Source organism: Acinonyx jubatus, chromosome E3 (genome assembly GCF_027475565.1).
Source record: "Acinonyx jubatus isolate Ajub_Pintada_27869175 chromosome E3, VMU_Ajub_asm_v1.0, whole genome shotgun sequence".
Taxonomy (NCBI): domain Eukaryota; kingdom Metazoa; phylum Chordata; class Mammalia; order Carnivora; family Felidae; genus Acinonyx; species Acinonyx jubatus.
The window spans coordinates 18,565,205-18,589,839 of NC_069398.1; the positions used below are offsets into that span (position 1 = coordinate 18,565,205).

General features: G+C 53.5%; 1 protein-coding gene across 2 annotated transcripts; it reads right to left on the reverse strand.

The window, feature by feature from the left end:
- Positions 1 to 885: 885 nt before the first annotated feature.
- On the reverse strand, positions 886 to 24,577 carry MVP (major vault protein). Of its 2 annotated transcripts, none has more exons than XM_027051566.2 (15): positions 24,384 to 24,577; positions 18,247 to 18,379; positions 17,868 to 18,063; positions 10,186 to 10,309; positions 9,954 to 10,085; positions 9,624 to 9,718; positions 9,089 to 9,325; positions 6,622 to 6,903; positions 5,548 to 5,792; positions 5,210 to 5,407; positions 3,985 to 4,371; positions 2,806 to 2,922; positions 2,524 to 2,650; positions 1,833 to 2,021; positions 886 to 1,148 (listed from the first exon to the last, which is right to left on the reverse strand). In XM_027051566.2, the coding sequence occupies exons 2-15, from the start codon at positions 18,369 to 18,371 to the stop codon at positions 930 to 932; spliced, it is 2,673 nt and encodes an 890-aa protein (XP_026907367.2). In that variant the 5' UTR covers positions 18,372 to 18,379; positions 24,384 to 24,577; the 3' UTR covers positions 886 to 929. The 2 variants fall into 2 exon arrangements, with proteins under 2 accessions (XP_026907367.2, XP_026907368.2); XM_027051567.2 differs by having other exon boundaries at positions 24,416 to 24,574.
- Positions 24,578 to 24,635: the final 58 nt, after the last annotated feature.

Consider the following 24,635-nt stretch of genomic DNA (forward strand, 5'->3'; position numbering starts at 1 on the left):
AGGGCTCTGCACTGGTTGCAAATTTGATCATGCCTGGATCCTTCCCCCAGAAAGAGCTCTGCACTGGTTGCGGGGGAGGGTGGAAAGAGGGAACTCCTCCCTCGATGCTTGGGAAGAGCCCATATCAGAAGCCCAGAAAGGCACTCCAGTTCCTGTGGCCCCTGGGCAGGATCCTGACATCCCATCTGAGAGGGACAAGTGCACAGGCCTGCCGGCTATGCGGTGGGACCAGCAGGTGGTGCCAGAGAGAGAGAGAGTCTCCCAAGTGCTGGGAGGCGGGGGAGGGGATGCAGGGGTGGATGCACCTGCGGCCTGAGGGCTAGATTCCAAAACCCGCCCAGCCTGCAGTTTCCTGGAGGAGTTAGCAGTGAGGAGAGACGTTGCTAATGCAGGAGCCATCCCAGGGAGGCTGCCTAGGCGGGGCCCCATTCTCTCCCCTGTGGTATCAGCTCCCCCACCTGGGGTCTAAGGGAGCTGACCACCAAAGACAGTCCAACTAGTTGACTAGCCATGGCGCCTGGGTGGCTCAGTCGGTGAAGCCTCCGACTTCAGCTCAGATCATATCTCCCGGTTCACGGGTTCGAGCCCCACGTCGGGCTCTGTGCTGACAGCTCAAAGCCTGGAGCCCGCTTGGTTTCTGTGTCTCCCTCTCTCTCTGCCCCTCCCCTGCTCGCGCTCTGTCTCTCTCACTCTCAAAGACAAACAAACATCAAAAAAAAAAAAAAGTGCGACTAGTAAGACTTTGGGGTCACATTCCCATCAGTGTGATTGTTCCCTGCCTCAGTTTCCTCTCCACCTCACAGGCGAGGATAGTCTCTAGTAGCTGCCTTGAGATTTCAGGGGTATCCACAATGCTCCCTTGTGACAGAGACTTGAGGCCCAAGGTTAGAATGCCCAGAAATGTTTAATTTGTCGGTTGCAGCACGGCGCTAAGGGACAACATGGTTGTCTCCAAGAGACTGAGGGGCAGGAGGGGACCGGAGAAGCAAGCCCTCTTGGGGGCTGGGCATGCCGGCTGCCTTTTTGGTTGGGGGCTGGGCCTCCGACCCCAGCCCCAGGAGACCCAAGGCTGTGTTGAAGAGGTTGATGGGGGTGGAACCATCGGTGATGAGCGTTGATTTCAGGCCCAGGCTCTGGAGCAGTTTCACCTTGAGGAGCAAGAGGGAAGAGTCAGGCCCCTGTTCCTTTTCTTGTCTCCTTGGCCACCACCCACACTTATGGGACTCTGCAGCTGTCACCCGAGCCATCCTCCTAGGATTAGTCGGGGACAATAAGCGAGGTGTATCAGGGGAGATTGAAGGTTTCACCGGGGCTTAGAAGGCCTGAAAGACCCGGCCCCACTGTAGCTGCTTCCAGAAGCTCACCGTTCCACCCTCCGTCGCGGCCATTCAGTCCTTTCTGTTCCTTAAACGCACTGAGTCCTGTTGTCCTTGTGTCTTTGCACATGGAGCCTCTCCCAGGAAGCTCCCGTCAACTCTACATCAGCCTCAAGTATCCCCTCCTCCGAGGGACTCTTCCTAAACCAGCCAGCATCCCTGGCTCGACTTCCTTCAAAGCACTTGCCACGGACTGGGGTTCCACTTGATGACCATCCGCCCCAGGGGCTGCAGCTCCCTGCCGAAGCTAGCACAGTGCCTGACAGAGGCCACCGTGCACAAGTGCTACAGGCCGGGACACGGGGACAGTTCGACCTCCTCTCCCCTCCGCCCCCAGCATCATCTTTCCAGATACGTCTGCCCCAGCTCTGCCTTCTTGGTTTCAAAACACACACACACACACACACACACACACACACACACACACACACACACCAGCCCCCTCCCCACTCTGACCTGCATCTCTGGCCCAGCCACAGCAAGGTCCCTGATGGTGCTGGGGCCCAGGGCCTCTGTCATCTGCTTGAACTTCTTCACCTCCACCTCCGCCAGCTGCTGGGCCTTGCTCACCTCCAGCTCCAGCTGGGCCCGGGCATAGACCAATTCTAGTTCTCGTACTTTCCGTACCCGTTGGAGCTCAGCCTCCTGGAAGGGGGTGGGGGGAGAGAACGCAGGATTGTGTGGCCCCTGGGAACTGTCTCAGCAAGCCAGAGGGAACAGAGGCCAAAGGGATGGAACTATAAACGGATAGTCAATTCGGGGTGACTCCTGGCCAGGCTGCCTTGTAGCTGGGAGTCCTCAGTCCAAGCCTTGGTTCTGCCGTCTGTAAAATGGAGACAGTACCTGCCGCCTGAATGGGACTTCAGGCATTTAAATAAGACCGTGTGTGTAAGACATGTGCAGCACTTTGCACAAAGCTGGCCAATGTGTGAGTGCACATTACACAGAAGACAGAGGTCATCATGCCCGGAGGGGAAGGGTGGTTAAGCGAATAGACACAGGGCAAAGGACATTATAAACCACGGAGTATTTAAATAGGGCTTTGCATTGGGACACCTGGTCTCCCACTCCTCTCCAGGGCTGCAGTGATGGGGCCTCTTCCAGACCCCCGGGGCCGCACCCTTCCACAGGCATCGCCCCCACTCACCGTCTCAATGGCCAAGGCCTCGGCTTTCAACTTGGCCTGTAGCACGGAGCCTTCTCCCTCGATGCGCAGGGCCTCAGCGCGGGACTCGGCCTCCGCCTTGGCGGTCCCCGTGCTCTCCACGGCAGTGCTGGAGGGGCGGCAGGGGTCAGGGGACGCCAGGAGGAAGCCCAGCCCTGCCCTCCTCCACCCTCACTTCTGCGCAGCAGAAGTCACACTCGTCTCAGTCCCTCCACCAGCTGCTTTCCAAGACTGGGCCCTCTTTTCCTCTGGTTCTCAACCCACCTCAGAGCCTCCAGCTCCAAGAGTTCGCGGCGAGCCTTTTCAGCTTCGGATTGGTCCAAGATCTTCTGCCTCTCAAGCCGGCCGCGGGCTTCTTGCTCAAGTCTCTGAGCCTCGTGCCTGGACGGGAGAGGGGACTGGGAAGATGCTGGCCATCTTCCAAGATGCGAGCCAGCTCTCCAAGGACAGGGACCGCCAGTCTGCTGGGGGTGCCCGCGGGAAGCACTCAACGTGCCAACGGAAGAACGGCGTGCGCGCTAACAGCCCGGCACGATTGCAGGCGCAGGGGAAGGGACGGACTGGTGACCCGAGGCCCCCGCTTCCACACAGCCCACCCTCCAGTGGGGAGAAACAAAGGGACGTGGTTGATTTCGGACAATGACAAGTTCCCTGAAAGTGGGTGATGGGACACCAAGCAGAGCGGGTGCTGCTTCAGTTGGGGCAGAAAGAACTGGGCTCTGCGAGGAGGCGAGCTTCGGGCTGAGGCCCGAGGAGGAGGCCGGCTGAAGCACTCTAGGCGAAGAGCATTCTGGCTGGAGGGCATAGCCAGCTCAGAGGGCCCGAAGCGAGGAGCCTGGCTGTGCATCTGAGGGGCAGAAAGGAGCTGGTGGGATTGGAGCACGTGAGCCTGTGAGAGGCTGGAAGGTGAGGTGGGGGAGGTAGGCCTGGATCCCCAGTGCCTGGAAGGACCACGGAACAAGTTTGCGTTCTAGCACAAGCAAGGTGAGAAGCCACAGGAGGGGGATGGCACCTAGTCGTACTTTTTTTTTTTTTTTTTTTTTTTGAGAGAGAGAGAGAGAGAGAGAGAGAGAGAGAGAAAGAGAGAGAGAAGTCAGGAAGGGGCAGAGAGAGGAGACATGGAATCCCAAGCAGGCTCCAGGCTCTGAGCTGTCAGCACAGAGCCCGACGCAGGGCTCGAACTCACAGACCGCGAGATCATGCCCTGAGCTGAAGTCAGACGCTTAACCAGCTGAGCCACCCGGGCGCCCTGTCCTAGTCGTATTCTTAAGTGGGCCATGCCATCTGCTAAGGGTGAACGCAGGCCGACCGTAGGCGGGGGCGGGGGAAGGGCACCTTGTTACCCAGGTCGTGGCAGTGGGCCAAGGTGAGGACTCTGGAGAAGTCTGGCCCGCAGTGGGCACTGTGGGCAGTGGGGAAGCCCTGCCCCCAGGCCTCACTCACTTGGCAGCTGCCTCCTGGGAGTTGGTGGTGATCTCAATGGCCAGTTGGACGCTGCGCTGTAAGGCGTCCCGGGTCCTCTGGTCCACGGGCTCCACCGACTGCACGTCCACGCTGCTGACCACCAACCCGTTTTGGGGGAAGACGGCCCGGTCCCGGGGCTGGAGCAGAGCCCTGCCGTCGAGCCCCTTTGTTTCTGGGGTCTCAAAGCCAAAGACAGCAGTGCGAATAATGCGGGCAGAATTCTTATGGAAGTCATCGAAGGTGACGGAGGCCACGGCCCCCCGCACCCGGGACGCGATGGCCTTGCAGGCGTCACCCACGAAGTCAGGCACTGAGAAGAGCTTGGCTGTCTCCTGTGGGTCCTTCCGGTCCCTCAGCTCAAAGTGCCTGTGAACAGAGAGGCCCAGAACAGGGAAGCCATCTTCCTCCAGGAAACGGCAACGCTCGTCTTTGAAAAGGACTCCGACCCCCACCCCCCGTCACTGCCAGGGTCTCCCACGACAGAGAACGAGAATTGCTACCCACCATGGGCCCAGGTGAGATGCCATCTTATTCTCCTAGCCACCCTAGGAGGTGGGGATGAGCACTATCCCCTTTTACAGATGAGGAAAGAGAGGCCCAGAGAGGTTAAGTGACAGGCCCAAAGTCACATCATATGTGGCAAGCCAGAAAGGTGAACTCAGGCAGCATGGCTGCAGGGTCTATGCTCTTAGCGACCATGCTGCAGTGCCCACCCCCGCCCCAGAGAGGTCAGCGCCCCCATCTGCCCCTGTCACAGTCCTGGCCACTCCGCCCAGAGGTGGGTGTGGTGGGGCACAGCCACCCGTATGGGACTCCCCTCCCCCGACTCCGGTCGCTGCCATTTGAGCTCTAACTACGTACAGGGCACTGTTCCAATTCTCACCGCATCCCTTCGACCGCCCTGTGAGGCTGACGGTTGTCACTCTCATTTTACAGATTGGGAGATGGAGGAAAGCACCAAGTCACTGGCCTAGGTCCACAGCTAGCAAACGGCAGGGCCGGGACCCAGGCAGCGAGCCCCAGAGCCTGTGCTTGGGGACATCTGCCCACTCGCACTGGGTGTGTCCAACCGACATTTTCATGACCTTGCAGTTATGTCGTTGGCTGAACGTGAGCCCAGCGCTGCAGGACCCAGGGCTCTTCCTCCTGGCTCCCCCACCCCGGGCTGCGCCAGCACCCCTGCCGAGCCCTCCCCACCCCTCACCAGTTGTAGGCGAGCTGCAGCTGCAGCCTGGCATGGTCTGCTGTTTCGATGGTGATGACGTCTGTGAAGAAGTCCGGCCCGAGCAGCAGGCAGAGAGCGCGGCGGGCGTGGGGACGCTTGGGCCTCCCGGCCGAGAGGGACAACACGGTGAACTGCTCCTCGGGACCCAGCGACACCAGCTCGGGCCCAAAGACCACACTGCAGAGGGAGCCGGGAGTCAGACACACGGAGAACCCCTCCCGCCTCGTCCCCCTCGCCCCCCCCCCGTGGCCCTTCCCGCCTCCCCCCTCCCCCCCAGTAGCCTCCCCAACTGCCCCCCACCCAGGATGGCCCCTCACCGAGCTCTCTTCTCTCTGTAGTCATACACCTGCACAGCAGCGTTGTGAGGGACCCGGTAGCTGACCACGCGGGTCTTGTTCCGGAGAGGGGAGGGCTGGGGGGTCTTGGGCATCTCCTTCACACCCCTGTCTGCCAGCGGGTCCTGCCCCTTGTTCAGCAGATCCTCCACCCCAGGAGGTAGCTCTTTCTCCCACAGGACTTCGTCCTGGGTCAGCATGTAGGTGCTTCCAATCACAGCTCGTACCTTGAGAGAGAACGGGGGGGGGGCGGGGGCGGGGGACGTCACCCGGGAAGGGAAGGGGGAAGGACCCAGCCAGCAGCCCGGTGTGGGGGGTAGGGTAGCGTGGCGCTGTGGCCAAACATGGTCTCTGGAACGAGGCTGTATTCAGATGCACCGGCTGCTAGCTCGGTCGTCTTGGGCGCACCCCTGCTTTGGTTCCTCATCCGCACAGGGTTGAGGAATGAATGACATCTTAGATGTCTAGTGCGGAGAACTTGGCACGTGGTAAGGGCTTCAGAGGATTTCTTCTGGAACTTTCCTTCTGGGGGCAGCTTGGAGGGCATCGGAGGGACAGATGCCATCAATCCTAGGACCTAGGTAACATTCGCTAACACTTCCTAGGATTCTGAGCTCTACTTTTAGGTTGGTGTCTTAGAGAAAGAGGTTGGAGATGTGGTCCTAGGTCAGACCAAGGTCAAGGCTTCAGATTAGGGCGGGGGGGGGCGGTTGGCAAAGAGGAAAAATTCCACCTGGATAAGGGGATGGGGGAGGAATTTGGTTCTTGCTGTTCCCAGGCAAGATCTTTATGCTGGGGCCAGTTCTGCAGTGGAGACAGAGTCCCCGTCCTTAAACCTGGCTCATCTTCTCCCTGGGGAGCTTCTCAAGTTTGCTCTTCGCTATTTACGACAAAGGAAAGGCAGATACTCCGCAGAATGCCGGCCTGCTCGGATGCCACCACCAAGGCTGTCGAAGTCTCCTCCCCCATCTCCACCACGCACCTGTCCCCGTCAGCCCCGAGCAGGCCGCCACCGTGGCCACGCAACAGTAAGGGTGCCCATCCCTCAGCTGTTACCCTTCCAGTCTTGACATCCTGCACGTAGATGCCCTCATTCTCGTCCAGAGGGATGGCCTGACGTTCTTCCACCACCTCTACCTTGGCAGAGGGCACGTACTCCAGGGGCCCGCGGATGAGCCAGTTGTCCCCAGCCTGGTGGGAGACCTTCTCCTCCTCTTCTCCCTCCTCCAGGGGTTGCAGGGCCCTCAGCAGCAGCCCCTGTTGCTCTGACAGCACATATATATCCTGGATGCCTCGCTCCAGCCTCTCTCCAGGCTGGAGGAAAAAAGACTTCTCGCCCTAGCGGAAAGACATGGGATTAGAAGCGGTTGCCACCCAGAGTCGTGACTGCCTCTGATAGCGCCTCTTTTGGTTCCTGTGGCCACAGGCTTGTGATGAGGACAGGAGCCCCAAAAGACCCTCCTGACGTTCCCACTGTAATACAGCGAAGCATTATCGGGACCATGAGGCTCTCGACAAATGCCCACAGATCTCGTCCGGTCAAACCGCCCTTGATAAATCCTGTAAATCGTCAGGACCTGGACCCTCACAAGCTCAACCGGTAAGAATAAACCTCTTGGAGGGCCTGGGTGGCTCAGTCGCTAAAGCGTCCAACGCCCCTTTTTTTTTTTTTTAATTCATTTTTGGGAGAGACAGAGCATGAGTGGGGGAGGGGCAGAGAGAGAGGGAGACACAGAATCCGGAGCAGGCTCCGGGCTCCGAGCTGTCAGCACAGAGCCCGACGCGGGGCTCGAACTCACAGACTGTGAGATCATGACCTGAGCTACAATCAGATGCCCAACTGACTGAGCCACCCAAGTACCCCGTAAGTGTCCAACTCTTGATTTCAGGGCAGGTCGTGATCTCACGGTTTGGGAGTTTTGAGCCCCGCATCTGGCTCTGTGCTGACAGTATGGAGCCTGCTTGGGATTCTCTCTCTCTCCCTCCCTCCTCACCACCCCCGTCCCTCCCATGCACTCTCTCTCTCTCTCTCTCTCTCTCTTTTTCAAAACTAAACATTTAAAAAAAAAAAGCTTAAAAAAAAAATAAGAATGACCCTCTTGTTGCTCATTTCTCCCATGCATTGTTTTCTTGGGATGGTGTCGTCTGGACATTGGCAAACTCAGTTTCTGGGCCAAATCTGGCCACTATTTTTTTTTTTTTTAACAACCTATTTGAGATATAATCTATATACCATACAATTTTTCCGGTTAAAGTCTACAATCCAGTTGTTTTGGCATATCCACAGAGTTGTCCGGTCATCTCTACGATCTAATCCCAGGGTTTTCATCACCCTGAAAAACTCATTAGCGGTTCCTCTCTGTCCATCCCTGCCCCCTCTAACCACTAATCTATTTTCTATCACTATGGATTTACCCATTTGGGACATTTTGTATAAACGGAACCACACAGGGGTGCGTGGCTGCCGCAGTCAGTTGAGTATCCGGCTCTTGATTTCAGCTCAGGTCGTGATCTCAAGGTCATGGGATCACGCCCCACATCGGGCTCCGCACGAAGCGTGGAGGCTGCTTGGGATCCTCTCTCTCTCCTCTCTCTCTGCCCCTCCCCTCCCCCAAACTACATTTTAAAAAGTAAAATAAATGGAATTAAACAATTCCAAGTACTAGCTGAAATACTAATGTAGTTTTTTTTAATGTTTATTTGTTTTTGAGAGAGAGAGAGACAGAACGTGAGTGAGGGAGGGGCAGAGAGAGGGAGACACAGAATCCGAAGCAGGCTCCAGGGTCTGAGCTGTCAGCACAGAGCCCAATGTGGGGCTCAAACTCACGAGCTGTGAGATCACGACCTGAGCTGAAGTCGGACGCTCAGCCGACTGAGCCACCCAGGCACCCTGAATGCTGATCATTAGCACACAAGCATCCGTACATGCTTATTTCCTTTTATAGCTGAAGGATATTCCATTGTGTGGATATGCCTCAATTTGTGATCTGTTCATCCACTGCCAGACATTTGGGCTATTTCGGGAAGTAAAATGTTACAGGAACACAGAGGCACTCGTTCATTTACAAGCTGTCTATGCTTTTGCTCCACCAGTACAGTGGAATGTGCTCCCAAAGCCCAAAGTATCTACGATCTGGCCCTTTACAGAAAAGTGTGTCAATCCCTGATAGTCCCATGTATAGTTAAGAGAGGGGTGGGGTGGGGTGGGGAGAAGCATAAACCAAGAGGTTTGTTTTATGCAAGATGACAAGGTTTCCAGAACAGCAGGCACGGATGGGACCCGGGAGGTGCTCCCAGAAGAAACTGTGTGGAAACTGAGGTTGGGGGCCACCAGGGAGATCAGGGGGACTCTGTCTCAAAAGACAGAACTAGACGTGCAAGGACACAGAGGGAGCCAGAACAAGCTTGGTGCTTCTAGAACATCTAGCTGGGGTGGGAGGAGGGAAGGAAGAGGTCCGAGGGCCTCCAGTCAAGGGCATTCACCCTCCCAGAGCAGAGCTCCAGGTGAAATGGAGGCACTCACCTTGACCACACGCTTCTGCCCCAGCTGGTTCTTGCCATCCGGTCCCACTGGGTCGAGAATCACACAGTAGTTGCGGGGGCCCAACGTGGTGATGGGCACGACCCCCAGCACCTCCTCGTAGACGTCTGGCACATGGGCCTCCGTGTCCTGCACGGTCACCAGCCACTCCTCCCCCGTGCGACGGGTCACTCCTCTCAAGTCTCGGAAGTTCTGCCGAGCCCGGAGGTGCAGGGCCGTCTGTAGGACAAGAGGTCGGGGCGTTTGGGGAAACCGATCTCCAAGTTCCTCAGGGGACCTGGGAGCCCCACTGGCCACTAAGTGCTCCCAGGCCTGACCGCCAGTCTCCACCAACCCAGGAGGGCATTTTAACCCTCTCAGAGGACTCAGGATACCCCTCAGGTATCTGACCTCTGCGGTTTTCTCTTAGTGGCCTTAGAAACATTGCTTCTCTTTCACGTTCATGTCCTCTGCCACTATTCTCTGCCACTCAGAGTGATCCCTACCCCAGGGTCCCTTAACCCCCCAGAGCACAGACCTTTTCTGTGAGGATCACGGCGTCCACCAAATCCAGAACCTCCTCAAACACTCCCGGGAGATATGCCCCCACGGAACGCACCAGCCATTCTTCCCCTGGGTCGGGTGAAGGGTGGGGGTTGGGGGGAGGGAGAAGCCATGTCAACATGACAACAGGGTCAGGGGAGAGCCCGCACAGGGGGGGTTAGGGAAAGCAGCAGTGGGCAGCCCCCAAAAGCTTATAAGAGAGATCCCAGGGAAGTACTTCCTCCCAGGCTGCTAGTGGCCATCCCCAACCCTGCGGGCAGAGCACGGCCTGTCCGCCCCCATCAGCACCCCTTATCGACCCCACCTGTCACCCTCTCCTTGCCGTCCCGGTCCCAGCACTCCTTTTGGGCCCTCAGCCGCAGGGCCTGGTTCTGCCTGATGACCGTGGCCTGGATAATCTCCAGGACCTCCACCTCCTTCTGCGGGATATATGTGCCTGGGGAGGGGAGAAGAGGCTGGAGGCGAGCAGGTATCAGAGCTATAGTGGAAAGGCCAGGAGCCTCTGACCCGGACTCCGGCCAACGGAAGGAACTTACCAGGTCCTTCAAATAGCCACTCATCTCCTGCCACCACCTTCTCTCCATTCTTATCCTCAAAATCCAGCAACGCCTTAAGATGGAGGGCAGTGTTGGGCATAACCACCTGCAGTGGAGTGATGTCCTGACAAGGGAAGAAGGGAGGTCATGGGACATCCAGTAAGTACTGTGACTCCAGGAGTCACGCCCAATACCTTGGAGGTCAGAGTCCGCAGCACCCATCTTTATAGGTCCCCCCAAAAGCCGCCAAGTGGAATGTGCAAGGTAGGGGTAGTCCCAAAGCCATCTGACCTGAAGAACTAAAACAGCTGACCGAGCAAGAGGAAGCCACTACCAATGAGCCAAGAACACACGATCCTCTGTAGGAAGTGCTTAGAAGCGGTTCTGAATTAGAAACCTAGGCTGGGAAACTGGGACACACCTCAAGGCCTAGTATGCCCCGGGGAAGTGCAGAAAGTAAGGAAGTGGGAAGTCTGGACGGCTGTAACAGGCATGCTTTGGCACGTGGCTTTGTCATCAGGGTCGCTTCATGGTCACAAGATGGCCACCGTGCTCCAGCCATCACGTCTTTTCATCAGGAAGGGGGACCTGGCAACAAGCATCCAAACCTTTTAGAAGTTTGTAGAAAGGTTTCTAAGAGTAGAACTTCACTTGGTCTTTGATCTGAGGGAGGCAGGAAAGGAGAGAAAGAGGCTCAGAGAGGCTGGAAGAGATATGCCCAAGGTCACACAACTAGTGATGAACGGGATCCGGACTTGAACCTCAGTCTTTAGTGAAGCTTAGCTGCCTGCCGCTCCTTTCTCTGACCAGAGTGACCCAGCGCGGAAAGGTCGAGCAGCTCTACTCTCTCCCCACTGACCACACACTGGGTTGGAGGCAGGCAAGCCCTTCCTTGTGCATCTTCAATGGGCACAGCACCTGGCTGATTGTGGTAGGGGCAGGCTACACACACACACACACACACACACACACACACACACACACACATACCCATCTTCCTGGATTGGAAGTGTCCAGCAGGTGATAAGACAGATACAGACCCCTGTCTCCAAGCACACCGTGGACAGTGTCAAGGGACAGAGGTTGCAGAAACCTAGGGCACATCAGGAAAAGCCCTCTGGGAGTGGCATTTGAGCAGGGGCTCAAAGGAAGAGCTGGCTTTTGATATAAAGGTGCAGGAAGAGGAGAAAGTGAGATTTCTGGAAGGAGCGTGGGGGTTTTTCACCTCCCACATCTACTCTATCATCATTTTCTCCCTGTTCCGCTGAAAGCTGCATCTGCCTTTATCGCTGCCATTCCCCTCACCTAAGTCACCATCTCTTGCCTGGATGATGGAAAGATCTTCCTAATCTGTCTCCTGGAGGCCACCCTGGTCTCCTTCCTGTCTGTCCCCCACGCCACTGCAGGCTTCCAGCTCAGGTGACTAGGTACCCAGTAGTATCGCCACATAAGATTGGGAATGTGGGAGAAGAGCAGATTTGGGGGGAAGGGAAAGTGTCGGGTTTGGATGTCCAGTAGGAAGTGGCAGTGGGACATCCAGGAGAGAGCCTCCCACAGGCAGCTAGGGCCTCACAGGTCGGCAGCTCCCAGCGACGGTACAGGGGTGGATGTCTAACATAGACGAAGTGGGCAAGGCCACGAGAGCATGAGAGGGCTCACAGGAGGTTCAGGACAGAATCTGAAGGCAGAGGGCAGGAGAGGAGAGGGAGACATCGAAGAAGATGGAAAGAGATATCCACAGAGTAAAACAGGAAGATAAGTTTTAGCGGGGGGCCGGGTGGAGGGGAAAAAAAGACAAGGTTTTTTTTTTTTTTTTTTAAGTGTTTGAGAGAGAGAGAGAGAGTGAGCAGGGGAGGGGCAGAGAGAGATGGAGACAGAGAATCTCAAGCAGGATCCACGCCCTTAGCGCAGAGCCCAATGCGGGGCTTGAACTAATGAACCATGAGATCGTGAGCTGAGCCAAAATAAAAAATCAGACACTCAACCAAGGGAGCCACTCCAAAAAGACAAGTTCTAATAACAGGGCAGGTCAACAATGGTTGTGGCTAAGAAGACCCGTGAGACACAGAATGTCCACTCAGGTTAGGAATTAGGAGTTGGGAGGCCTTGGAGCTTTGTGAAAGCGAGTTCAGTGGAGGTGGGGGGTGGGGGCAGGGGCCAGATGTAGGGGCTTGTGAGGAAATGGGGCGGAGGACATCAAGCAGTTATCAAAGGGTAAGTATGAAAGGAAAGCAGCAGCAGTAAATAGCTAGAAATTGGATTTATATATAGGGCCCTCATAAAAGTTCCTACTTTTAAATTTAAATTTCAGGGGCGCCTGGGTGGCTGAGTCGGTTGAGTGTCCGACTTCAGCTCAGGTCATGATCCCGCGGTTTGTGCGTTCGAGCCCTGCGTCGGGCTCTGCGCTGACAGCTCAGAGCCTGGAGCCTGCTTCGGGATCTGTGTCTCCTTCTCTCTCTGCCCCTCCCCCACTTGTGGTCTCTCAAAAATAAATAAATGTAGAAAAATTTCACGTGCGTATCCTGGGACCCAGCAATTCTTAATAGTTTCTACTCTTAAAGAACAGGAAACACTATACGTGCCTGGTTGGCTTAAGTTGGTAGAACATGGAACTCCATCTCAGGGTTGTAAGTTCAAGCCCCAGGTTGGGTGCAGAGATTACTTAAAATCTTTCTTTTTTTTGTTTTTTTTTTTTTTTACATTTATTTATTTATTTTTGAGAGAAAGAGCACAAGTGGGGAGGGGCAGAGAGAGAAGGAGACAGAATTCAAAGCAGGCTCTGGGCTCTCGAACTCAGAAACTGTGAGATCATGACCTGAGCCGAAGTTGGAGGCTTAACTGAGCCACTCAGGCGCCCCTAAAAATAAAATCTTGAGAGGCCCTGATAGCCGGTTAAGCGTCCGACTTTGGCTCAGGTCATGATCTCACGGCTCCTGGGTTCGAGCCCCACATCGGGCTCTGTGCTGACAGCTCAGAGCCCAGGGCATGCTTTAGATTCTGTCTCCCTCTCTTTCTCTGCTCCTCCCCCACTCACACTCTGTCTCTCAAGAATGAATAAACATTAAAAAAGTTTTTAATTAAAAAAAATCTTGAAAAAATGTTTTTAAACACACACACACACACACACACACACACACAACAGCAAACAGGAACATGAACAAGGACACACAGATAAGGATACTCGTCACAACACTTTTTCCTTATAAATCGGAAACACCATGAATGATACTCAACAGGAAAATGGCTCAGCTTTTAGCATCATCTGGAATTACATAGAACAAATGAGACTTATATAACAATATGCAGAAGCTCATTCAAAATACACTGACAGGGGCGCCTGGGTGGCGCAGTCGGTTAAGCGTCCGACTTCAGCCAGGTCACGATCTCGCGGTCCGTGAGTTCGAGCCCCGCGTCAGGCTCTGGGCTGAATGGCTCGGAGCCTGGAGCCTGTTTCCGATTCTGTGTCTCCCTCTCTCTCTGCCCCTCTCCCGTTCATGCTCTGTCTCTCTCTGTCCCCCCAAAAATAAATAAACGTTGAAAAAAAAATTAAAAAAAAATACACTGGCAAGTGACAATGTGATAGCTTTATGCAAATAGGTTATAGTTGATATGATTTTTTTTTTACACATACTTATGTTAATGCATAAACATATCTGGAAGCACAGACCCTGAATGGATGACAGTAGAGGGCTCTGGCGAATGGCGAGTAGAGATTGGGGGCAGAAGTCACGAAGGACCTTACAGCCTTCTGGATGTATTCTTTAGAATGAAAGCTTCTGCACGTAAGCCTTTAAGGGCAGAGAAGGATGGAAGAGACAGAGCATATTTATTGGCCAAGAGAAAGGCAGCAGTAGTGGGGAAATTAAAGACAGAGAGGAAAGAGAAGCTCTTAACATTACAGGTTAAGTGTTGGACTTCGGCTCAGGTCATGACCTCATTCATGTTCAGGACTTCTAGCCCCCATCGGGGTTCCACGCTGATGACGCGGCACCTGCTTGGGATTCTCTCTCTCCCTCTCTCAAAATAAATAAATAAAAAAGATAGAAGTATATAAACTTACCCAAGGAGGTGAAAGACCTGTACCCTGAAACTACAAGGCATTGATGAAAGAAATTAAAGGAGACACAAATGGAAAGACATTTTACGCTCATGGATTAGAAGAATATTGTTAAAACGTCCATAGTGCCCAAAGCAATCTACAGATTTCATGAAATCCCTATCAAAATACCAACAGCATTTTTCAGAGAACTAGAACAATCCCAAAACCTGTATGGAACCACAAAAGACCCAGAATAACCAAAGCCATCTTGAAAAAGAAAAACAAAGCTGGAGGTAGCACTATTCCAGATTTCAAGTTCTATTACAAAGCTGTAGTGATCATGACAATATGGTCCTGGGGCAAAAATAAACATAGATCAATGGAACAGAATAGAAAGCTACAATTATATGGTCAATTAATCTTTGGTAAAGGAGGCAAGAGAATGCAATGGGAAAAAGTCTTTTCAACAAATGGTGCTGGGAAAACTGGACAGTTACATGCAAAAAAAAAAAAAAAAAAAGCAACAGTACCACTTTCTTACACCATACCCAAAAATTAACTGAAAATGGATTAAGGACCTGAATGTGAGACCTGAAACCATAAAAATCCTAGAAAAGAGCACAGACAGTAATGTCTCTGACATTGACCATAGCAACATATTTCTAGGTATGGTCTCCTGAGCAAGAGAGAGAAAGCAAGAACAACCTATTGGGACTACATCAAAATAAAAAGCTTCTGCACAGCCAAGGAAATAACCGACAAAACTAAGACAACCTACAGAATGGGAGAAGACATATCCATAAAGGGTTAGAGTATCCAAAATATATAAAGAACTTACACAACTCAACATCAAAAAATAATCTAAATTAAAACGGACAGAAGACATGAATAGACACTTCCCCAAAGACATCCAGATGGCCAAAAGATACATGAAAAGATGCTCAACAGGACTCATTATCAGGGAAATGCAAATCAAAACCACTAGAAGATATCCCCTCACACCTGTCAGAATGGCTCAAATCAAAAACACATGAAACAATAGGAGTTGGCGAGGGTGTAGAGAAAAAAAGGAATCCTTGCGTACTGTTGGTGGGAATGCAAACTGGTGCAGCCACTGTGGAAAACAGTACGGAGGTTTCGCAAAAAATTCAAAATAGATCTACCCTACGATCCAGTCATCACCCTATGGGGTATTTACCCAAAGAATGTGAAAACACTAATTCGAAAGGATATATGCGCCCCTTTGTGTATTGCAGCGTTACTTACAATAGCCAAATTGTGGAAGCCCAAGCGTCCATCAACAGAAGAAAGGATAAAGAAGATGTGGTATATACACACAATGGAATATTACGCAGCCATAACAATAATGAAATCTCGCCATTTGCAACAACATGGATGGAGCTGGAGAGCATAATGGGAAGCGAAGTAAGTTAGAGAAAGACATACCGTATGATTTCACTCATATGTGGAATTTAAGAAACAAGTGAATAAAGGGAAAAATAGACAAACCAAGAAACAGACTCTTAACTACAGAGGACAAACAAACTCTGTTACCAGAGGGGAGGTGGAGGGGGATGGGTGAACTAGGTGAAGGGGGTAAAGAGGACACTTATCCTGATGAGCACTGAGTAAGCATATGGCATTGTATGGCACACCCAAGCCTAATACTGGAGGTTAATTACACTGGGATTAAAATAAAATAAAATTAAAAAGAGACACAGAAGGATAAGTCAGGTTCCCGGGGCCACCTGATGGAGTGCCCAACAGGTAGAAAGGAGAGGAGCACAGATATAAAATAAGGGAAGGGGATGCAGACCCAGATCCTGCCAGATGGCCTGGACTTCTAAGTATGTGGCGAAGTTAAGAGTGAGTGGGGCACCCAGGTGGCTCAGTCAGTTAAGCATCTTACTCTTGATTTCGGCTCAGGTCATGATCTCATGGTTCGTGGGTTTGAGCCGAGCCCTGAGTCGGGCTCAGGGCTGACATTGTGGAGCCTGCTTGGGATTCCCTCTCTCCCTCGCTCTCCGCCCCTCGCTCTCTACCCCTCCCCCACTCGTATGTGCGCTCTCTCAAAATAAATAAACTTTAAAGGGCTTCTTAAAGGGGCACCTCGGTGGCGCAATTGGTTGAGTGTCTAACTTCGGCTCAGGTCATGATCTCACAGTTCGTGAGTTCGAGCCCCGCGTCGGGCTCTGTGCAGACAGCTCGGAGCCTGGAGCCTGCTTCGGATTCTGTGTCTCCCTCTCTCTCTCTGCCCCTGCCCAGCTTGCACTCTGTCTTTCCCTCTCTCAGAAATAAACAAACATTAAAAAAAATAAAATAATAAAATAAAATAAAATGCTACTAAAAAATAGGATAGAAAATAGGAAGGGAGTGGAAAATGATAAATATTTACAGGCATGCAGAAAAAAAGTGGAGAGAAAGCTGGTTAGGAAGGAAGAGAACCACTGAACAGAGCTGGTCTGGAAATGAGCCACTTGACCCATCAGCTACTTGTAATACTGTCATCTTTGTGGATCTGTCCCCATGGCCAGGAAGCCCCTCCTGGGTATGAGGACAGGAAGGACAGGTCGGGGTCACAGCAATCCAGGACCGGCTTTGGCCACAGGTCCTGCACATAAGAGACTGTTAAGATGACAACCTCCAGTTGGTGTAGGAAAGAGACCAGGAAGAGAATCTGAGGGACAGAAGACAGAATGAAAAGCCCTGAGGGGTCATGACAACTGAGGAGGCTGGGGTTGAGTTTCCAAGGTGGGGGAGGTGGGAGAATAACCAGGTCCCGGAGTGGACTGGCACCAGGAGGGGCTGCAGCAGAACAGAAGAGTTGAGGTCAAGAAGGCCAAGTCATTGACAAGGTCATCACAAGGACATTAGTGAGGCTCCCATGAGTCAGAAGGGGAGGCGGAGGGAGGCCTGAGGCAGGCACCTTCTCAGTGGAGACCGGAAGGGAAGAGGTGTGGACAGAGAGGGTGGAAAAGGAACGGCTCCATGACATTGGGCTCCAAAGAGGGAGAGGCCCTGTCCTCCTGGCCTGGAGGATGTGGAGTTTGAGAGAATGAGCTGCTGTGGGCTAGGGAACCTAGGGAGCTTTCAACACTGCCCCCCCCAGCCCCCCCCAACCACTCCCCACCCAGAGAGGGACTGAGCTGATCCGAGGTAGGACCTGGGTATGGGGGATTTTCAGGCCAGAGGGCCACGTAAACGAGGGCCAGGCCACAAGCGCAGGCCTGTGATGCCTTCCTGAGGAACAGTCACCAGTCCCCGAGCCCAAACTCATCTCGTCCACAATTGCGGTCACTGCCCACCAGACTGCCCAACAGTCTGGCACCGTTTGAGTGGATGAAATGCTCACACTCGGCATAATTGTTTAGCACCAGAGTGGTCGGGAGCTTCTAGCAGGCTCCAGAGCCTGGAAGGTCAGGAGGGGAGATGGGCTGACAGCTCTCAAAGGAGGGGAGGGTCTGCTGTGGGCATGTGAGGAGGAAGGAAGGAAGCAGTAATTCTGTCCTTGGGGAGAACCTGCAAATGTTGCCCCCACCCCCTCCCACAGCCCCAGTTTGTTTTCCCTTCAGAAGGCAGCGCAGAGCCCTAAGACAAGGCGGCAGAACAGGCAGAATGATTATAGAGGAAGCAAGCCAGGTACCTTTTCCAGCACCTCCCCTGGGTACAGGGGGAAGGGGTCCTGGGCCAGCCGGATCTCTAGGTCAGCGTGGCGGAGCCGTACTTGCCCTGTGACGTCGAACAGCACCAAGCCCTGGGGATCCCGGGACACCGGGTTGGCCACTGTACAGTAGTGGCGTGGGGGGACAGTCACCATGCGCATGGGGGCAAACAGGACCCTGTAGGAGGGTGAGAAGCAGTGTGAGGACCTGGGGGACCGTGTTCTCATTTCTGAAGGGGACAGTGAATGGGAGAGAAAGCGTCACCCAACCCAGGGTCAATCCTGCCTGGGAACAGGAAGGAGATGGACGGTCACGCCAGCCAGACTAACAGGCACCCCACGGCACAGTCCCAACACCAACCTCTCATTGTCCTGCCGGATGTAAGTCTTTGGCCCGACCTCCACTCGGGACACGTTGCTGTTCTGGTCCAGCACGTGGATGTAGTGGTATGGGGGGATGCGGATGATGGACTCTTCGGTTGCCATGGTGACTCCTGAGCCCAGGGCAGCAGGGGGACAGACAGGTGGGGAGAAGATCCAACAAGATGAGCACAGGGAGCCGGCACGGGGCCAGCACGAGCCGGAGGACTGGCTGGAGATGGGGGAGTGGGCCTGTCCTCCTCCAGCTCGGATTATTTCACCCTTTTGAGCCCCACGCCGGCCGCTTCCTCTGTTCTCCCCACCCGGGGCACACAGCCCATCCAGACCCCATCCCTGCCGAGACCTGCTTGACACAATTAACCGCGGAAGCCCAGGTTGTTCTCTGCCTATTCCTTTCCCTCCCCAAGCTGCCTGCAGCACCGGAAGGGGCTTTAGATGAAGACTCTGGAGGTGCCGGAGGTGGCCTTCACCAGCAGAGCAGGAGCAGTGGCTGGGTGGCTCCCCGGCTCCTCCAGACACAGGCTTGTTTATTTCAGGGGATCCCGGGACCCAGCTGTATTGCAATGGTAGCCCACAGCCTAAGAATATTTACACTATCTTTGCACCCATGCCCCCCATACACATTTTAAGCAATCTGGGATGAACTGTTCAGACACGGGCCACCTCTCAAGGGAGGGATCCCTGGCGGAACTGGTGCTCCCATAGAGTCAGCTGGGTTGGAAACCCCAACCAAATCAGTCCTTTTCTCCCCAGTTCTCTCTGGTCTGTGGTCATTCTTGGTTTCCTGTGTTTGCAGGTAGGGGTGGGTGGGAAGGGAAAGGGAATGAACAAGTGCGTCTCTCACCCACCCCCATCCTACCTGCTTCTGAATCCTGGGTGGTTCAGGAAGGTCATGCCTCCTGCCTGAACCCCCGTCCCTGCCTCCAGCAGGCCTTGGACTTTGGACGATACATCCCTTGGGGTCACACAGAGGGAACCAAGTTTATTAGACAACTCAAAGCCCTGCCCTCTGAGACTTTGGTCAGGCCGTTTTGAAGCCACCAGCAGAAAAGGAGGGACACTTCATCTGCCCCACCATTCAACTAACTTCTAACCTGAGAAGCAGAAGCGAGGATGGAGTGGCTTAGCGCAGGAGAAACAGGCTGAAGCCCCAAAATTGCAGAAGCCAGGGAAAGGCACAAGAATTCTACTTAACCTACACACTCTGTAAAATTTTTATTTATTTTTTTGCTTAGCAATTGTGAGTTTCCACAACCTCCCGATTCCTGCTTCTCTTGAAGAATTAGGAGCTACACCCTACATTTCCACCTAGCAAAACTGGCTAGAGTCAAGTCACAGCTGCTGCCTATAGATGTGACACCCCCCACCCCCCACGCCCGCCTGCCCCCTCCCCACCAATCGTGCGCTTACCACAATCCCCACGTGCTGTCCCTGTTGTCTTCTACCTAGGCTTCTGCACTCAACGTCACCTGCCTGGCTCCTGCTTAAGTCTCTAACTCAGCATCATGTAGTAGAACCTTCTGTAATGATGGACATATTCTAAATCTGGGCTCTTTGGACTTGTCACAGGCAGCTACTGAATACTTGCAATGTGACCAGGGGAACTGAGGAACTAAACATTAAATTTCCATCGAGGTGGCCAAATAACAGTGTACCTCCAAGTAGCTGAGTCCCAGGTAGGGACTGTGGATCATTAGAGGCCACGCAGCAAATCAGTGGGATGAGAATCCCCATGGAATGCTTGGTCCTGTCCTTCTCTGGTGGCAGCCATGGGACAGTGGTTAGGGGCACAGATTCAGCCAGACTGCCCGGTCTTACGGTTCTGATTCCCTGCCTTGAACGGTTTCCTTAACATCTTACCTCATTTTGAAAGGTTACAGTTTTCACCTGTCTTCCTGGTACACTTTCTACATCAAAAGAATGTTCTGCTCTCTATCTTGCAACTTTGTATGGGATTTGACCTCGATACTTTTTTGTTGCTCTGGTTTATGTGAAGTTAATTCCCCGGGACTTGTAGGAGGGGCTTTTCTAACGCCAGGGCTCCCTCTTCTGTAGTTTTCAGGCAGTGTTTGAAAATACAGGGGCTGCCTTTCTGCTTTCCTTGATCTGTTCTCCTCCCCACTCTTATCTTGACGTTCTCTTTCCTTCCTCCCTACTGCCCAGTCTCTCTCTGCTGTGCTTCCAAAGTGGCTTCCTGAGGAAGCCCCCGAAGAGCCGCCAGGAGCCGGAAGTACCTGCATCCCTTACTGGATGGGGTAACCTCAGACGAGACTGTTGCCCTCCCTATACCCGTTTCCCGGCCTGTAAACTGTGAATGGATAGGGCATCTACCCGAGTTATGAGGACTGAGGTAATCATAAAGTACTTGGAACAGAGCCCGACTCTTCAGAAGCACTATGTTACTTATTGCTGAGGCAGGAATAGCCTGAGGCCCAGCTCCCTTAATCAGTTAGGGGATGGGGCCTAGCACCAGAGACCCCCTAACCCACCCGGCCTTAACCCCCCTTGCTGAGTGGTCAGAAAGGTGGCAAGTCTTGTGTCGCCCCAGCTGTGGGGCTAGAATAGCAGCAAAGAAGGGGCATCTGAAGGCTAAGTGAAGCCTTTGCCAGGTTCTCTGCAGGGTAGAAGCCTGGCCAGGAAGCCAGATGGGGGAGAGGAAGGGCTAGGGCTATAAGTGGAGGTGTGGACAGGGCTCCGTGAGGCACCCCCTAGGGAAGATCTGAACTCTAGAAGGCGATGCAAGGGCTGGGAAGCAGGCCCCAGGAACAGCCTCCAATGACTCCTTTTTGGACAATCCCCCACTCCCTATGGCTGAGGCCTCTCCACCATCTGTCATCCCAGCTGGGCCCAGTCAGGGGGGCTGAGAGCCTCACCCAGCTCAGTGACTCAGCTGAGAATCATCCTTATAGCTGATCTGGCTGGGCTTCTGCCTTGTTCCAAAGCCAAGCCCTTGTTTCAGTACTGGGACCCTGTCTTATCCCCCCTGACTGCCCACTACCATACCCTAAAGCTGTGCCTTCCACCTAGACCACCTGCTGTTCACCCCAGAACAGACTTTGCTCTTATCCTCTTGCTATCTGTAAAAAGAAGCCTCCACGTATGACCTCTCCAGGGAGCCAGGGAAACCACTTGACTCAGGCAGCTCGTTTGTGACAAGTCCCAGATTTACACTTTTGGGGTGTACCAGATGACATGGATAGTCAGAACATTGTCTTTCCAATAAAGCCCCTCAAAAAACAATGGTTAAGGATGATGTTGGCCTTTGGAAGGTCCTGCCTAGACCTTGGGGCTGGCCCCGGCACTCCAAATCCACTCATCCCCTCCCCTTGGGGGCCTGCTTCCAGGATCTGCCCCCTAGTCTGCTCTCTGCATACATGCCCAGCTTGGCCTGATCACACTTCCCCCAGATGTCATGAGCTTCCTGCAGGAATCCGTCAGCTGTTGCCCAAAGTCTCAGACACTGCACCACACCCACGAAGAAGGGGGGCGGGTAGTGGGTGGAAGGGCAGAGAACAAAACCTGTAGGCAGAAGCTGCTTCATCCGCTAGTTAAGACGCAGCTATAGACCAGTGTCTTGGCTCCAAAGGAAACTTACAAAAAGGAAACTTACACTACAGCAAAACTCAATGAGCCTCTCTGGTCACTACCTGTCAGAGATCTTCAGGGTCAACTGTGAGCGCCTGGCACAGTGATTCAAACAGATGTCTGAGTGACCAGCTTTATGGTGTACTGGTCTGTAGTGAGCGACATCGGCATCACCTGAAGCTTGTTAGTAAGGGGGCTTCTCAGGCCCCACTCAAGAGCTGCTGAATCAGCTGGCATTTTAACCAGATCCCTCGTGATTTGGGCACATATTAAAGTACCAGCAACTCCGGCCTCAAGCAACCACTCTCAGTCCTGGCTGTACTTGAGAGTCACCTGGAGGTCTTCGAAAAGCACTGATCTCTGGGGATTCTGACCTCAGTGGCCTGAGGTGGGGTGCAGGCATGGCTAGATTTAAAATCTCTCCCACTGACTCTGATACACAGCAAAGATTGAGCTCTGTCAATCTGGGGCCACTTGCTAGCTCTGAGCCTTAGTCTCCTAGACAGAGAAATGTAAAGGAAGGACTATTTCCTGGGCCTAAAGAGATTAGTGACTGCAGGATGGCTCTAGGGCACAGGAGCTCAGAGGGTGGCTGGGAGGAGGGAGAATAAAATGAGCTCAGATTACAGACTGCTCAAGGGCAGGGCATTTGGTTCAGCCTGGTCCATGGCAGGTCCAAGGAGCCCCGAAGCAGACCTGAAGCTGGAGGGGAAGTCAGTGACTCAGCCTGCCACCATCCTCCCTATCAAGCTCAGGTTTAGGGAAATGTACAGGACGCTCAACATACACAGGGGCTCATCGTTGCCGTTTCCCTGTGTAAACATTCTAGTCTTTGGAGAATGCAAGAGTCACATTACTCAGGGACTGCTCAGAGGCTGTTTATTTACCAGCTTCCCAGTTTAGGGAGATTATTTCCTACTATAGGGGGAGTAGAGTGGAAATTCAAGAATTTGTCTCCCACCAATCAGGTTTAAGAGCAGCTTTTTGGGAACTTTTCTTCCTAGGAAAGTGTTCTCTGAGCTCCAGCTCAACTACCTTGTGGGAGGAGGAGCAGCTTGGTGGCCTCACTGGGGACAGAACAGTTCTGCCAGCTCAGGATGCTCCTCGCCCTATCTTCACCCTACTTCCTGGATGCTGCCAATTAATGCCACTCAGTGAAGATGAAGGTTATCCAGTTGAGAAGTGACCCAGGAACCAGGCTTCAGAACCCCTGATCTAGATCAATGTTTTCTAAACTTGCTCCATCACAGGAACCAGCTGAGAGTGTTGCTCCTGTTCATGCTGATTCCCAGGCCTCATCCAGTCCCACCGCACCAGTTTCCAGGAGACTCTAGAATGTGTGTCTGTGGCAAGAGTCCCCCGAATAACAGCTCCCGCTTATTAGGAACTTAAACTGTGCCAGGCCTTGTGTTAAGGACCTTTAATTCATTCATTTAATCCTCACAAGAACCTAGATTAGTTAGCAACATCACTCAGGATCACGCAATGATCAAAGGACAGAGCCAGAACTCAGCCTGGGATCGCTGCTGCAGAGCTCCCAAACCAGGAAGCACAGAACAAGAACTTAGGACCCGGGTGGGGCAGGTTATTCTCTGGGAGACAGGGTCAGTGGCACTTCACAGCTGAGCAATTTCTGCAAGGGGAGGGGGGTTGGGGGGAGGGAACTCCTCCATCCAACAAGGAGGCCAGAGTCACCTTGGAGCCCTCAGGCTGTCCCTGGGCCATCCACTCAGGGTGGCTGCTCCAGAGAGCTGCCTCACCCAGAAAGCTTCACCCGGGGTCAGGCTGGGTGCCCTGTTTGCCAAGGGCAGAAACAGGCAGAAGTTTCTAGGGAGCCCCCTGACTGCACCCCATGTAACAGCCAGCTTTCCCCCCTCACAACCCAGGGGACCACCCAGGTGGGAAACAGACAACACAGGGGACATCTGCCTCAGTTACCATCCCCCACCCCCATACTTCACTCCTGAGAGCCAGCTCTAAGATCCCCATAATCACAGGCTGGCGGGTCCAAATGAGTTTCCTGTTTCTTGATTTCAGCCCCCACCCTTCCACCCCCCCCAAAAGAGAAAATGAGAGAGCCTTGCTCAGCAACCCCCAAGCCTTCTAGAAGTCAAGCCTACCTTGAGATCGCTTTGCTAACCACCTCCCAAATGGCCTGCTAGGATCACGGTCAGCATAGCCTTAAATGAGGCTGTGGGAAATCCTCAACATTTGGCATAGATGAAGGATCTCAGTGTGTGGGGGGCGGGAATCACATTCTAAAAGCTCAGAGAGGACAGGCCAGAGCCGAAGTCCTTAGGAGGAAGAGGCAGAGGCCTACAGCAGGGACCCAGGGACCCAGGAGAGAGTGCGAATGGACCCAACTTGCCTCTGCCCTAACTTCTGATATGGGAGCCTGAAGTCAAGAGGACTTCGATTTGGGGGGTGGAGGAGTGTTGGCAAGATAACAAGTTGATCTACGTTTACTTCAAAAGACAAAAAAAAAAATCCAGCAAGGAAAGCAAAACCTCCCACGGCCAAGCCTCTACCCACCTTCTTCCTCCTCCGGTTCAGAGATGTCTTACCTGCCCCGGCAGAAGCAAGGCCTTAGAAGGCAGGACGGGGCTAGGCGAGCCTTAAGGGACACAAGGTCCCACCAACTGTTTGGGGGCTTTGGGACCTGTACGAAGTATACCCAGAAGGAGTGCTGCCTGACCCAGACCCCTCAGAGGGGGAAACTCCCAGGCCCAGCCCTAGGGATCACTTCCTGGCAGGGCAGGCACTCAGGGGTGGGGCCTGGCCATT

Bases quoted from the DNA above. Each gene is read 5' to 3' on its own strand.
- MVP (XM_027051566.2), bottom strand. From the start codon at position 18,371: ATGGCAACCGAAGAGTCCATCATCCGCATCCCCCCATACCACTACATC. The intron at 10,086-10,185 runs GTAAGTTCCTTC...TCCCCTCCCCAG, and splicing joins GTGGCTATTTGAAGGACCTG to GCACATATATCCCGCAGAAG. The intron at 2,923-3,984 runs GTGAGTGAGGCC...TCTCCCGTCCAG, and splicing joins TCCCAGGAGGCAGCTGCCAA to GCACGAGGCTCAGAGACTTG.